We start from the raw sequence: 15769 nt of genomic DNA on the forward strand, positions 1-15769 counted from the left end.
TGTTGGGTTTTTATTTATTTTTTATTAAGTGCATGTTTTATAGTTACTGAAGTTGACACACAATATGGTAGTGTGATTCCTGACTTACGCGTGTCACAACGCTTTGGTATGATTTGTTTATTTAACCTAGTTTGTTATTATGTTTTACGTTAGTTATTCACCTGAAGAAGAGATGAGATTGCAGATCTCGAAACTTAGTGTTACTGATTTTTTGTATTACTGAACGATGGCAAATGTCCGGAAAATCCTGTTTCCTTCATATACACTAAATTATAAGACACGTTTAGAGGGATTTCTTCATTATGGTGTAAAATCAACAATTTATCGAAAAAGTCCAGAGAGGAAAATGCAACACCAGTTAAATATTGTCACGAAATACAGTATAATCCTTGCTTGAATAGAAATTGCCCTTGACACATCCACCAGACTCGACCCTCTCTGCAGCACCCCAGCTCGTCGTAAAATCTAGGAGTTTATTGAACGACTGCTCACTCCGTTGAGTTTTAGTGAACAATTGAACACGAATCTGATATTTTACTACCTGCTGTAAACTCCGCACAGGACTCAAGTAGAAGAGTACGAAGAGGGTGAAATACACTTCACTTCAGGTTAAACCTGAGTGGGTTGGTTTAAATCTTTACAGGCAGACAAATTAATACTGAACAGAAGTCAAGTGCTGCGTGTACTTTTGTAATTGTTTTCGCAATCACACTCGTATTTAAAGAAATTAAACTTTAACACCATACGATTCGTAAATATAGAAAGGACATAACAACCTAATTCTTAAACTGCTGTGAATACCTGTGTTGGCATCAAATATTACATATGATCTATGTACTCATACCGACAAAGTATTTTTAACGCCAAAATGTTATCAAGGACTAGCTGTTTCCCGCGGCTACGCACGCTTTTCGTAAGCTTTGCCCGTGTATGAGTACTTCTGGTTCAAGTGAAATATATTTCCAACACCGATGTAGAGTTTGCCTTGTTGCCACGATCAAGAAAATCTGTCAAAATTGTATGTTTATAACGATTGTACACGTATATGTTCTTTATTATAAAGTGGTCTAACACTCAAGCTTTAAGTTCAACCATAAATTTATTTTAAAGACAAATGAACATAATAACTTAGCGCCTTTTAATAGAGTATTTTCTATTTAATATACGTAACTGTTCATAATGAACACGCGCTTTGAAAACGTTTATCTTTTGCAGCACCGTCTGGTGCCGAAGTTACATCAATGGGCATAGTATATAAACCCTTCTACGTTGAAAAATACATATACATACAAAATTTTCATAATGATCGATAAAATAGTTTACGATTCTATAAAGGACATACAGAAAAACATTCATATATATATATATATATATATATATATATATATATATAAAACTGTCGCAAAAAACTCTAAACATAATTTTCAATATTAAAGCTCAAAACTATCGAGATGGAGTCTACATTAGTGGGAATTGTTTGCAATGAGTAACTCTAATCTCGGTGGTTATTAGATTAGATTTATCGTACTGTCCAGACATAAATGATCACTCATGCCCTTGCTGGAATCGTTGAGCTGCTAGACTTGGTGTAGAGAATTGGGTATTCTTCTTATGAATGTCATAACTTGCGATAGGGACAATAGGGAAAGTCATCACGTCTTCATAAGGGTAGCAGCCCACATACACGTTTTAAAAGCCATAAAGTTTTGAGCCCTGAAGTTCAAATAAAAACTATTGTTTTATGCAAAGAGGTCACAGATGTTAATTTTATCCATAACTAGTTTGGATTTTAAAGACCATTATCTCCTCTCCTTAATTGAATTGAAGCTGACGAAATCGATACAATCATCCATTAAAATGAGAACGCCTAAGTAATTCTGGTTTGCTCATAATAGCCATCACAGATTTCCTACATCCTCATTATTACCTTGCTTTCCAACCAAGGAAATTTAATGATATCCTTATTTTAAAGTTAATCCTGAATGCCATCCTTACAGATGGAAATCACAAAGTGCAAACGGTTGTAGGTGACAATCTCATAGTCAGTATCTCATACTGCTTTAAATAAGCCATGTGATTACGTTCAATTCAAACCTAAATTTAGAGATTGTAGGATGAAAAGAATTTCCATGTACAAAAACATACTGCATTTGAATTACAATGAAGTAATAAAATAACATGAGTAAATTAACTTAATAACGATAACTTTTCTTGTGGTTACCTTACATATTTAACATTGTGTACCGGTTTATTTAGGCGATTTGATAAGCATTTCATTAACAATGTTTGAGTGTTGGTGGCGAAATGGGTCAGTTAATATGAAAACATATCATTAAAATTTCGTATAAAACTAAGGAAGGGGAACACGATACTTCTGTCGGAGGATCTTTTAGGCTGGTGATAAATGGGCAGTTTCCTGAGGAGAATCTGATCACTGTCGAGAGAACTTTGCCAATATCTCACGCAACTGTTGGATTTCCCGAACAATACAATAGTTTTCCTGGTGAATAGCTTATTGGGCATTTATATGAATAAGAGAATCTGTAAAAATACAAAATTATTTTAAAGAGCTGTAAAAATAAAAATAAATGGTATCACACAAGTGGCCCTACACATTATCCTATTTATTATAAAATGCTAAAAATTATTCCTAGGGTTGATTTTGACTATTTTTACTACAGCTGACTATAATTCAAGTATTTTGGACCACCGCAATTATTCTTGTTAATCCTGAGGCTTTTAAGTATGTACATGGTTTTTCAAGAAGTAGAAATTTGAAATCCATTTATAATTAACAGCTTTAAAGGTATCACTTAAGTATCATATCTGTACTAAGAATACACTAACCTTGCCATAAATTCTGTTACGTTAGCCTTAATACTGTAACAGAAATACATTGGAATTTTCATATCCTATTTTGCCTCAACGTTGTATCCGGCGTTACAACAGCCATATATCGTAGCTATGATGGGAAAGGGTTGATTCAATATTGATGTTAAGTTTTGCTCCAGTTCAGCTTCCTCTTAGTGCAGCGTATGCAATCTGACGAGTCAGAAACATCATAGTGCACTCAATCGTGCACGTGATGAAACAATGAGAATACATCTTCACCTAGATTACACTATATTTCGTAGACTAAGTGTCCCTGATGTCGAAACGATGTAAAGAGTTCATTTTGAGCTCTTTCGTCGCCGACTTTTTTTATCTCTTCAGACAAACATGACTCCAGATTCCAGAGAGCGTCATATTCAGACGCTGCACTAAGAGGCAGGTGATCTGGAGTTAAGATGAAAATTCACATCCATCAAGAATACTCCACTTCACAGACAACACAATATAATCAGCCTTAATACTTCTTCAAGAATACTCGACTTCAGAGACAACACAATATAATCAGCCTCAATGCTGCATCAAGAATACTTGACTTCGCAGACAACACAATATAATCAGCCTCAATGCTGCATCAAGAATACTCGACTTCGCAGACAACACAGTGTCATCAGCCCCAAGGCTGCATCAAGATTACATGGCTGCGCACACAACACAAAATCGTCAATCTTGTTAAAGTAAAGTACAGTAAAGATGTCTTATTTTACTAGGCGAAGTTAGAGCTAAAAAGCCCTCTCGGACACTTAGTCGGGGGACCAACGGCTTAAAGATGACTTCCGAACTACCACCAATGGCTGGGTAGGTGAGCTGCTTGCAAGGACAGGATCGCTCAGCGGTCACCCATCCAAGCAGCAGCCACGCTTGACTTTGCTTGATCTGGTTATCTTGCGATAAACGCTGTACCCGCTACACTACGCCATTGGCAGATAAGGAGTTTTGCAGTTCAATGTCTCATATGACAACTCAAACTTATTGTAGAAGATCAAACGGAAGTTTTGTGATATTTCAAGAAGGAATCCAAGTTTTGCAAATATTTTGAAGTAACTGTTCAGTAATGCCTTGAATAAGACCCACCTGCGACACTCAATGTGGCGTTCCTGCTACGGACTGTCCCCGCCTGGTTGGTGGCTTCACACCAGTAGAGGCCACTGTCAGAGTCGCGCCTGCCGTGGATGACACGCAGGAACAGGAGGCTCCCGGCGGGCAGGACAACCCTGTGTCGAGGCTCCAGGTCGAGTGGTCGTCCATCCTTGAACCACCGGATGGTCGGCTCCGGCGAACCCTCTGCGTGACAGTTCAGGGTCACCGGGTCGTTTCTGGGGACAACCAGATCCGCCGGATGTTCTGTGATTCGAGGAGGTCGCGTTTGGCCTGGAACAAGAATAAATGAATATAATATTATCTCAAATATGGCTTCCTAATATGAAATATAAAGGCAGGTGTTATACAGAACCAACGTAATCTAGATAAAAGCATCTCTTAGATGTTTTTGGGGATTAAGGATAATTTTAAAATTCCAAAAAAAGATATATACGGATATTTGGGTTCAAGCTACGTAGCTTTGATTATTATATCTCGATACCAATAACTTTGATGAAGGTAGAGGACACTTTATTTCCACATTACTTCATGGTTTGAAGTGATTATCGACTATAGAATATTTAAATTGATGAGAGGCTAATGAATATTTACTAACTTAAGAGTATCAACTTAAATAACAATGGCGCGGACTTATTGCTTGGAAAAACAACAACAAATATTATCGTAATACTTCGATTGCCATTTATCAATGGGCTAGTTATTTATTAGCTGAGTTTTAGACTCGTGCGACTGGACAAAATTTCATTTATTTTTGTCTGTCAGCATGATATCACGGAAACAAACTGACGCATAGAGTTGATATTATGCATGAAACTTCGTTTATATATATATATATATATATATATATATATATTTATATATATATGAGAAACACAGTTCGATGACGATGTATAACACTCCTAACTTTCCCAACACATACATAATTTTATTTTCTAACTGAAGAAACGAACAAATAGAACAGTTATAAAAACTAAGACCAATATATTATCAAAATGTTCTTAATTTCTTATCTTGAATAGTCCTGATGGAATATAACCACCGTGAGCATGCTTTACTTATAATATTTAGTTTAATTATTTTGTTTCAAAGATGTTTATAATGATGACATTTATAGCGTATATTTATTATTAGTGTAATTTTGTCTAATTAACGCTAGTCAAAATTAAAATTCAGGACAAATTTGGAATATCCACGCCTTAACTTCTCACAAACACCTGGAACATTGCGTTTCGTTGAATGCATGTTGAGATCTGAGGGAAACAAAACGTGAACGTTAGAGGCTAATTATATATAGTTTTAAATATGACCAATGATAAGGTTGATAATCCCCCAGGAGGGTTCGCTTTTGGCTGGTTTATACCTTCCAGTTGAACCTAAACTGAGTACAGCAAAAACATATGTACCACTTAAATCTGAGGAACCTTATGGATGTCCAGGAGCGGCACATCACTAACCGAAAATGTTGAAATTCTGGGTGCAAGGGTAATTCGACCGGTTTAGTCTAGTGCGGGAGATGGCTGATGTAGTTGATGGGTTTGTTCTTTAAGAGTCAAAGGTTCTTGCCAACCTAGACATGGGTGTGCCAACCCCTGCCTGCTTTGACTGGAGAGGCTGGTTCAGAGCTGGCTTCTCCTTCTTCCCAGGGATCATGACTTCAGATTAGTGCCTTAAATTTTTCCTCGTGAATCCCAAGGCGGGCCCTACTCTTAATCTTACCTATCCAGAATATCCAGCCATTCCGGAAGCAGCGCAAAGCAAAGGTCCTTTTATAGGACTAGGTGCAATTTAAACTTCTTCTCCTAAGATAACGAAAAAGGTTGATAATATAAAAAATAATAATTATCAATCAGATTTATTTTTAACGGGATTTTTTCTACTTTAGTGGCATTTTTTAATAATTACAAAACAAATTTTAGGAAATTCAGTCCAAACCCAATTGCAATCTTTCATAACTTCCTCGGAAATCGAACACGTGACCTTGCGGTTAGATCACATCTTTATCTCTACGCTACGGTGAAGGTCTAAGTTATTAATGTCTTAGTTGAAATCTTACCAGTTATTGATTTAAGCGTCTCCCTCAAGAATGGGGAAAGAGGGGGAAGTTTAATAACAGTTGATAAATTGTAGCGTCATAATTATGTTGTGTCAAGAAAACTTGCAGCGATTTATAACCGTCTCAGCCAATAATGGATCAGTTGTATGGTTTTTATTTAATCCAAGGCCTTTTATTTCTGTACGAAATTTAAACAGCTGTGATGTTCCAGTGGAATAAAAACTGTATTATTTTAATAATATTATTATTAGTGCCTTTGTTTGTTTTTTTTTTTTTTGCTTTTCACGCGTAAACTATTCAACCAATTATACTGACATTGTTCATGGAATTCTTAGAATCTCTGGTAAGAATTTAGATAGGTCTATTCTTGTTTAGAAAATCCCTCCGGGTTCCAACACTACTTGTCTCTAAATTAGCAAATAATCCCATCTTGGTCTCTGATGTTGCTAAATATTAATTGAAAGAGTCTGTTAGATGTAATCAACTGTTATATGCAAAAGTTATTTTATGGCTTATTTTAATGATATTTAAGAGTCATAATAACTGTGAATGTTGATGTGCAAGAATGTCTATACTCTAGACTCTAGAATGTTGGCTCCTTGACATTGTAATATGGCATTTTTACACAAACATGCATCAACGAGACTGTTTCCCAGACTGCAATCCAAAAAACAAGACTTCCACAACAAAATCTATCATAAATAGTGGTGGGAATAACTGAATGAAAATAATTGATTAGTTCGGTTATTTTAATTTAACCGATTAGTCAGTTATTTTTGCTGCAACCAGTTAAATTAGCTTAAGACTAGTTTTCCTAACGACTAATTTTTCAATAAGTTAACTGATTGTATAGACTTAGTCTATACTTAAATTAGCCGTTGATTCAGATCGGTTATTTTAAATTAGTCTTAAGACTAAATTTTCTACAGACCAATTTCTCTGAGTTAACTGATTGTGCAGACATAGTCTATACTTGAAGTAGTTATTTAATCTCATAGGTTATTTTGAATTAGTCTTAAGACAAAATATTCTCTTTTTAAAGTAGTACTTTATTCTTATCGGTTATTTTAAATTAGCACTAGTCCTAAAACTAAATTTTCTACAGGCTAATTTTCAATAAGTTAACACTGATTGTGCAAACTAAGTCCTGTACTTGAATTAGTGACAACTGTTCGTGTATTTTTCTAATATATATTACTACCTCAACTAATGCTCCATACTTGACATATTATACATAATTTTTTTATAAAATAATACAAAAAACATGTTCTACAGAAAAAACAAATTTTTTTTCTTGTCATAAATTTTTGATGCGGCAAAAAGATTTAAAAAAGTAATAAAATAAAATTTTATCCTCGGATCCGTTTTGTACTTGACTTCAAGCGTATATAAAAACAATTCTAATATATACATTTTATTTAGAATTTATTGGTGATATCAGAAATATATAGTTTATATGACTTTAAAAATCCATATTTACACTTTTTATGTTTTTTTGTAAACGTGTTTTGACAGGAAGTAGATTACAGGAGCTGCTTATGAGTGTTTTTATTGGCCGAAGTAAGTTTTTGAGACCTATGTATATATTTTCTTGATCGGGACAGCAAGGAAAACTCAGCTGTGGCATTGGAAATGTAATTCATTTCAGCCAGAATTGGTCTTATACGTGCAAATTTTGATATAAGAGTTAGTCACTCAACCTGTGATCGTCTAACCCTGAACACTGAAATAACATGTACCTGATTGTGTACCTACTTACGTTTGAAAAATATCATAAGGGACCATCATATTACGTCATAAGTGCTTTGACTAAGTAGGTTGCAGAATTTCATTTTTAAAATTGCGTGCGAATCAGTGGGTAACAGCTAGTATAAAGTGTAAAACTTAAGTATTTGAATACTTTATATCCCGGATTGAATCTTGTAATATACGGAAATTGTGCCCTAGAGGCGCAATAAGAAAGGATATTTCTTTCCAGCATCAAAGTTGCGAAAAAAAGTTCTTATAAAACGTATTGCTGCAAACACAATGTTACAAATACAAGATTTGGTTAACTGTGATCAGCTGTTCGATGTAAACAAATTCTAATACAGAATATATTTGTACATAGCAGCATCCAGGATGCTCGGTACAGAAGGGAGCAGAGAGCCTGTTATCTGTTAATATAAATGTCTGTTATCTAACTGATATAAAAGTTGGTTTTATTCCTAGACTTCCAAGGAATAAGATAAAAAACCTAATTCAGGTCAGACAGATGTAACTCACACTGTAATGTAACATGTTTCCAGATATTTATATTTTCCAAGAAAGAAAACAGGAATATAAATGAAAAAAAACTGCAAGCCCGATGGTCCTTAAAATATACAGATGTTTCTTTTAGGGAATCGATTTAATCGTAAATAATTTCAATTTCACTGTTACGACTTTTTTTCTATTACGCAAATGATACTATGTACGATAGTTTAATTTCGTATAGCCGCCGAAACAATATGTGCTTGAAATATGCCCGCTTCCGTTTCAAAATTATTATAAGAATCCTTAATATTACAGTACAAGTGCTCTCACAGTGAAAGTTAACAAACTTCGACTTGTGATTACTCTCTTTGGCCAAGCATAGTTGAAGTAATACTGAAATCTTTTGAGCCACTTAATTGCAAAAATCATAGAATGTTGCATGGCAATTAGAATGGAAATATCATCCGATGGCCTTTAATTATGTCATGAGTGATGCCCAATTTAGAAAAGATACGTCCCTGACGACCTGTGGTTGAAGACGCAGGTGACAGCTACTTATATATTTAGCTATATTGTAAAGCACAGTGGAAATAAGGTCAAAATATGTTCGAGCCCCATTTACAAACTTCCAAGACCTCTTAGTAAACAACATATAAATCTGCACATAACGTAGCTATGGTGGGAAGGGTTGATTCAATGTGTATTTTGAGTTTAGCTCCAGTTCACCTTCCTCTTATTGCAGCGTCTTGAATCTGACGCTGTCACATACTTAACTCCTGAAATCTGGAGTTATGTTGGTCTGAAGAGCTCAAGACGAAACATCGTTTCAACATCAGATTAATTTGGTAATAATCTCGATTGAAAAGTTCATCCATTTTTGGCAATGGCCACATCAAAATCAGAAAGGTTCCTACAAGAAATTCAAAGAAAAAAATGTGCGCCAAAAACATATCATACCACTGACTTGTATTGCTGTAAAAAATCAGATAAAGCAATTGAATCATACTTTTTAAATCATACGATAGATGATAGTTGTGACTGTTACGTTTAAATAAAGTTTTGAATAACACTTTGATAATTTTCCTTTTATACTTTCATTTTTAACCAATTCGGGCATTTGATTTCAATTAAGTCTTAAAATATTCCAGCGGACAATAACAAACGTTGCCGTTGATTGATGACCGAGCAATGATAAATGGTTGCCTCTTCACAGTGTTGTTTATTCAATACATTTTATTGATTGAGTATTCATTCTTATCCAAGAATTTCCTACAATATTTATGAAATTGGCTATTCAGTTGTGAAATATAACCCGTTCAAAGGAAAATTGAAGAAAACTAGTTTAATTGAACCTAAGCTTTGGCGTATTGAAAATTCTGAGTGAATGTTGCCTGAAGGAAGCCTCGCAAATCAAAATGTTCTAATCATTTCTAGGGCAAAACATCCTGGGTTGCACTAAGCTAAAATAAGAAATGAAATTGTACACTGGCGCAGGAGTTCTACAGTACACTTATGAAAGGGTTGTTCACTGGTAAAAGAATTTTGCACTGTTGAAGGATATGTGCACTTGTGGGTTTGTATTGGAGTTGTGAACTGGTGAAGGAGTTGTGCACTGGTGAAGAAGTTGTACTCTGTTGAAGAAGTTTTGCACTGTGAAAGGAGTTATACAATAGTGAATGGGCTGTGCACTGGCGAATAAGTTGTACATTGTTGAAGGGTTTGTGCACTTGGGAATGCAAGTCCTCTGTACACTGTTGGAGTTGTGCACTGGTGAAGGAGTTGTGCACTGGTAAAAGAACTGTTCAGTAGTGAAGGAGCTGTGCATTTGTGAAGAAGTTGTACTCTAGTGAAGGAGTTGTGCACTGGTAAAAGAACTGTTCAGTAGTGAAGGAGCTGTGCATTTGTGAAGAAGTTGTACTCTAGTGAAGGAGTTGTGCACTGGTAAAAGAACTGTTCAGTAGTGAAGGAGCTGTGCATTTGTGAAGAAGTTGTACTCTAGTGAAGGAGTTATGCACTGGTAAAAGAGCTGTTCAGTAGTGAAGGAGCTGTGCATTTGTGAAGAAGTTGTACTCTAGTGAAGGAGTTGTGCACTGGTGAAGGAGTTGTGCACTGGTAAAAGAGTTGTATACTGGTGAAGGGGTTGTGCACTAGTGAAAAAGTTGTATACTGGTGAAGGGATTATGAACCAGTAAAGAAGTTGTTCACTGTTGGAGTTGTGCACTGGTGAAGGAGTTGTGCACTGGTGGAGGGGTTGTGCAAGAGTGAAGAGGTTATACACTAGTGAAGGGGTGTTAGCGATTTAGATGTCACCCTGCATAGGCAATACTTATTTGGAATGATACAGCTTGAAAGGATAGCTGGATCAGAAAAATGTAATATTGGAACACTGATAGGAACAAATGAAACACTATCTGCTCTCTTTAGAGAAGAAATAAACGCCGACGAAACAGTCCCGTCATATGAAGGGTCATGTTTCATTTCTCGTGGACATTGTTTTAACCCGCCGTCACAGCAAAACGCGCTGATATTGGCTATTTTTCACTCGGATTACCAACTCTGGATATATATCGCTGTGCAAAATTCGGGTTTTTAATAATTAAAAAATTATTTCAAGCTAAGATATTACTGGAAGTGAAATATTGTTATCTGAAAATTAAATATATAGATTTAAACTATTGAAATACATTTATTTCAGTTACAAGTATCGTAATGAAAATAATCATTGATACAAACAATATTTTATTTAATTAATCCTATATACAAATTAAAAGTTTTATAATCTATTTATTTGAATGATTAAAAAAATTAATGTCAAATGTGTTTTTAATTTTTTACTTGTTTTTTAAATAAAACAAATTTTTTTTCATTTATTTTTAAATTTAAATCTAAAGTTTTTGAACACATGATTTTTCCACTATTTTCCTGAACTCTTTGGTTTGAAACGTTGTCCTGTATACTTTTCCGTTCTCAAAATTGTAAAAAATAACTGGAAACAAAAATGTACGTATTATTAATGTTGTTGATAATGAAAATTAGATTTGGTTTAAACACTTAACAATACAACTTCACGGGTAATATAAAATGCTAAAGTTACTGCATAATTAACTGTTTGAAGTAAAATTGTTTTACTTTTAGTGATGCCCAGGGCATGTTTTATGTAAACCTCTATAGTCTAATATCATATTTAAAATTTTTATTGTCATTTCAAGGTAACTTCACCTCTACTTATAAACGACTACCATCAAAATAATTTTGAAATAAGATATAGTAGGCAATGTTAAAACTGCCTTAGAAAATAACTTTTTGAAATTTTCAAAATATAATTTTATTTTCGGCTGAGCGTTGGTGAATCCTATCACTCGCGAGTTGGAAAAATTTCATTTTTACCTGTATGTTTATCTGTCTGCACAATATCTACAAAACGAATTGAATTATAGATTTGAATGTTTGCACGAAGCTTAATTTTTATATGAGATACACTGATTTCGATAGTTGACATTGTTACTAGAGTGGACAGTTAGTGTTATAAATTGGTGACAAGACTTAATTTCAGCGCACTACTTACTACATTGCAGTAAACTCGCTAACCCACCAAATCTTATTATATTATTGTTTGAAAACTGCTAGGAAACCTAACCTAAAAAAGTGAATATATCATGTAGCAAGATATATCGTGAAATATTTAATCTGTGAATAATTTTGCATGAAACTTCGTTTCTACATAGACAGGGATAATTTCTATGGTGATGCATATCTAACTATGGAATTTGGCTAATCATTCCGGAAGCTGACACAATTTCCCTTTTGTCTACCGTGGGAAGGGGGATGTAAAATTATTTTTCTGTATGATTCTCTGTATCTCTATATCTCCGCAGGACATCTCAAGAATCTCACATTAATGTAGTCACAACAATTTAACACTGAAAATAATAGTAGTTATATTTCCTTAGTATTTTTATTTTTATTCCGTCAATGATTTTTTCCGCAAACTGTGCCATGTGAGGTTTATGATGATGAGCCGTCTCTCCCTAATTCGATTGGATTAGACTATCTTCAGTGTTTCTATTTAGCAACTGCCAATCCCAAAATAACAAAAGCAGTTGATTTATAACCATACCAAATATTACGGGTGTCCCACGAAGAGGTTTAAACGTTTGGTTTTATATTACTTGCCCATTTATGCACGGAACATTTTCAAACTCTACGCACAATTCATTAAATAGGTTCTAAAAATATTCTGTGAAAATGTCAGTTCTCTAGCAATTGTTGGGACAAAATTGCATTTTGATATTTGATTTAGCTTTATGGCATTTTGATAAACTATACTTTAAAAACAGTATTTTGGTTTTGTAAAATTATTTATTGTCATATTATAGAGAAATAAAGCATTTAAATCAGAAAATTAGAACACAGCCTATTAAAAAACCTACATTTAATTACAGTCCACAATTATTCGAACTGTAATCCATCCACAGCGACACACTGATAACAGCGCTTAACAAATGAATCGTAAGCTCTTAGTAAGAAATTCTGTGGTATTCGGACAGGTTCTTCTTCAATTGATTGTTTTAATCCCTCATCATTATTGAAGCTACGAGTATAACCTTGTTTCTTTAAGTAACCCTATAGAAAGAAATCACATAATATACTGTTCTTTAAAACTGCAACGCAGTAATCAAATCAGGTAATTCAAGAAATGAATTTTTATAGGAAGCAAAATGGTAAAATTTTTAATATGTCACCATTTTGTTTCTACAATTATTAGGGAGCTTTAAATTTTCACAGATTATTTTTTAAACCTACTTTATTAATTCTGTAGAGTTTTAAAATGTTCGGTGTATAAACAGGCAAGTAATATAAAATCAAACGTTTAAACGTACAATTATTACCTATAATTTTAAATACTCTACCCGTACTCTTGGAAGACTAAAGTCACAACACAGATGAATCGGTGGACAGTGTCCAGTGATGAACCGAGTTGTTGAAAGAACCACTGTTGCAATAAGGTTACTTGATAAATCAGATAAGATAAATGAGCATCGAGATAACGGCTACAACAAGTAGCAGCTATCAAGAGTAGCAGCTCCTGGTGAGTATCAGTTACTGTGAGCAATGAGACACTCTATTCCCCTGACAGTTCCATTTGGGACACATCTATTGCGTTTCTCTTGCACCAGATGTCTGTAACGTTGATAAAGTTGCTGTACCAAATACGCTGTCTTGTGAGAATTTTGTATTTTAATAACTAGTTGTAAACGTTGCTGTACTACTTCAGACGATTTTCATGATATATTTTGTATCTTAAGTCAAGCGGTATTTTGGGCGATTTTTGTATTTGTATTTTAAAAGGGCAAGTTCCGCCGGTATTCAAAAAGTATAAAAAAATTTCAAATTTTACAGATTGATTAGTTGGAGTCTGATTGTTTAGATAGTGGAGTTTTAATATATTTGGTACTCAAATTTCGTCAAATTAGGAGAATCAGTAATAAAAATCTTTCGAACGGCCACTGTAAGTACTAGTCGTTAGAATAAGGTGATGCAGTTACCAAAGCTGCAGGTGCTGCACGGATCTAGTCAATTCGTATTGTACCAACAGATCAGTCTTTTGAGTTTTAAGCTAGGGCTACTAAATCTAGATGCACCTAGATTGTGCTACTAAAAAAGCAGACTGTGGTAAAAATATGTTTTCCCACCAGAAGCAAAGAATTTTAACAAATACTACGCATGTCAAAGTAATACAATTCATCATCGGACTGTGCTGCTTACCAAAAGTGCTCTCGTCACAGTAACATCTCACATGTGAGATTCATTACAATATGTGATTCTATGCTCATGATCTACGTAATTAATTAGAAGCTCATTGGTGAGAATATTATGTCTTTAATACAAGAGACTCAACGATGTAGTTGAGTAACAGAACTAACATTATGCCCCCAACGCTAATTTTTTCATTTACGGATGATTATAATGAATTACAATTAGTTACTAGCTAAGAAAAAAAGGGTACTTACGTATTATATTGACCACACTCCTACATTTCTCCAAACACAAACATTCAACAAAAACAATACATTACCACACAAAAACTAAACTCTTTATTGAAAAAAAACACACAAAACTTGTTTTTATTCTTGATCACACTCCGCCACCCAAAATGCGAGTGATTCCGGCGATCAGCGCGGGGTGCTGCCGAAGCCCGCGCTGATGTCACCGAAAGAAACACATCCCTCGAGATAGTACCTATCAGTAAAATATCAAATTCTAGAGGGGCTGATCAGTAATATAAATTGAATTGTAATGGAAAGGCAATTATGTACCGATCAAAAAAACTTAAATAATCATGTGATGCCGCGCGGCCTGCCGTAATCGGGATTCTCGAGAAAGATAAGATAACAGCGACAATACCGATCGACATACCTGGAAATGCTTGTTGATTGATGGAATGTTAGTTCTGTTACTCAACTCCATCGTTTTATAACGTTCTAAGTTCATTGAAAAAAGTTTAAGCGTTGAGGGCATATAACGGAATCTGACCCAAAAGTAAATGCTGAGAACTATTTTATTCTACCGTAAGGAACTTATTGTGGCGGGAGAGTGAGTGAGCGAGGGTGAGAGGGAGGGAGGGAGGGGGAGAGAGAACTTATTTATTGAGATAGGACAACTTTGGGAAGAGGAGCATTTCAAAATTTTTCTATCAAGGAAGAGAATACCTAATGGTCTATAATACTCTTCGGCATGGGAAGCCGAGCCATATTTCCGATATAGGATATGATAAAATCTAGAAAGAGACCAGGAGGAGATGAAAATACATTTTTTGGGATGGATGAAAGGCTGTATTAACGTTTGGCTCGAATTACTAACAAAGAAGGACTTTACTCCTCGGGTTGGAGAAAACCTCAAGACATAGTCTCATGATCAGTCAGTGTTTAATAAGATCTATGTCACAGAAAAGGCGGAAGTTTAGAGACTAATGCAGACGTGAAGGGGAATATTTTTCCCAGTATTTAATGTTTTCAAGGGAAAAAATCGTAGAAAAACACGTGTAGAAATTAAAGGGTAAAATTATGAAGGTTTAAAGTTCAAATCCTTGAAGGACCCCTAACGTTACAACATATATGATTTGTAAATTGCTGTTTGTTTTATTTAAATGATGTTATTATTAAGATCGACGACTCCTCTAAAATTATCCAAAGACCACACAGCCTCTAGCGGAAAAAATAGGGGTGTTAGTGTAACATTATAGATCGCAAACAGCATATTGCGATAATACCCTTATATGCCAAAGTTCATACCATTAGCGAAACCTCGAGAGGTTTATTATTATGTCCAGGTGAAAGTAATATTTAATAAATTACTTCAAATTTCTCCTATTTGTATAATAACATTTATAGTACCTACTCAATTTTCAAGAAAGTTTTGTTATCATGCAAATTCATTTGTTCTGTGCTGGTCTTTGATTTGATATGTGACGAATGAATAGGTAATTTCAAA

At 34.6% G+C, this 15769-nt stretch overlaps 1 protein-coding gene across 1 annotated transcript in view; it reads right to left on the reverse strand.

Moving 5' to 3' along the window:
• LOC124353722 (roundabout homolog 1-like) overlaps window positions 1-15769 on the reverse strand; it is a 194360-nt gene that overhangs the window by 66230 nt on the left and 112361 nt on the right. Inside the window, exon 2 of the mRNA XM_046803694.1 lies at window positions 3964-4260. Within this exon, the coding sequence (XP_046659650.1) occupies window positions 3964-4260 (297 nt within the window). The remainder of the gene's footprint in view (window positions 1-3963; window positions 4261-15769) is intronic.

This window comes from Homalodisca vitripennis, chromosome 2 (assembly GCF_021130785.1).
Source record: "Homalodisca vitripennis isolate AUS2020 chromosome 2, UT_GWSS_2.1, whole genome shotgun sequence".
NCBI lineage: Eukaryota > Metazoa > Arthropoda > Insecta > Hemiptera > Cicadellidae > Homalodisca > Homalodisca vitripennis.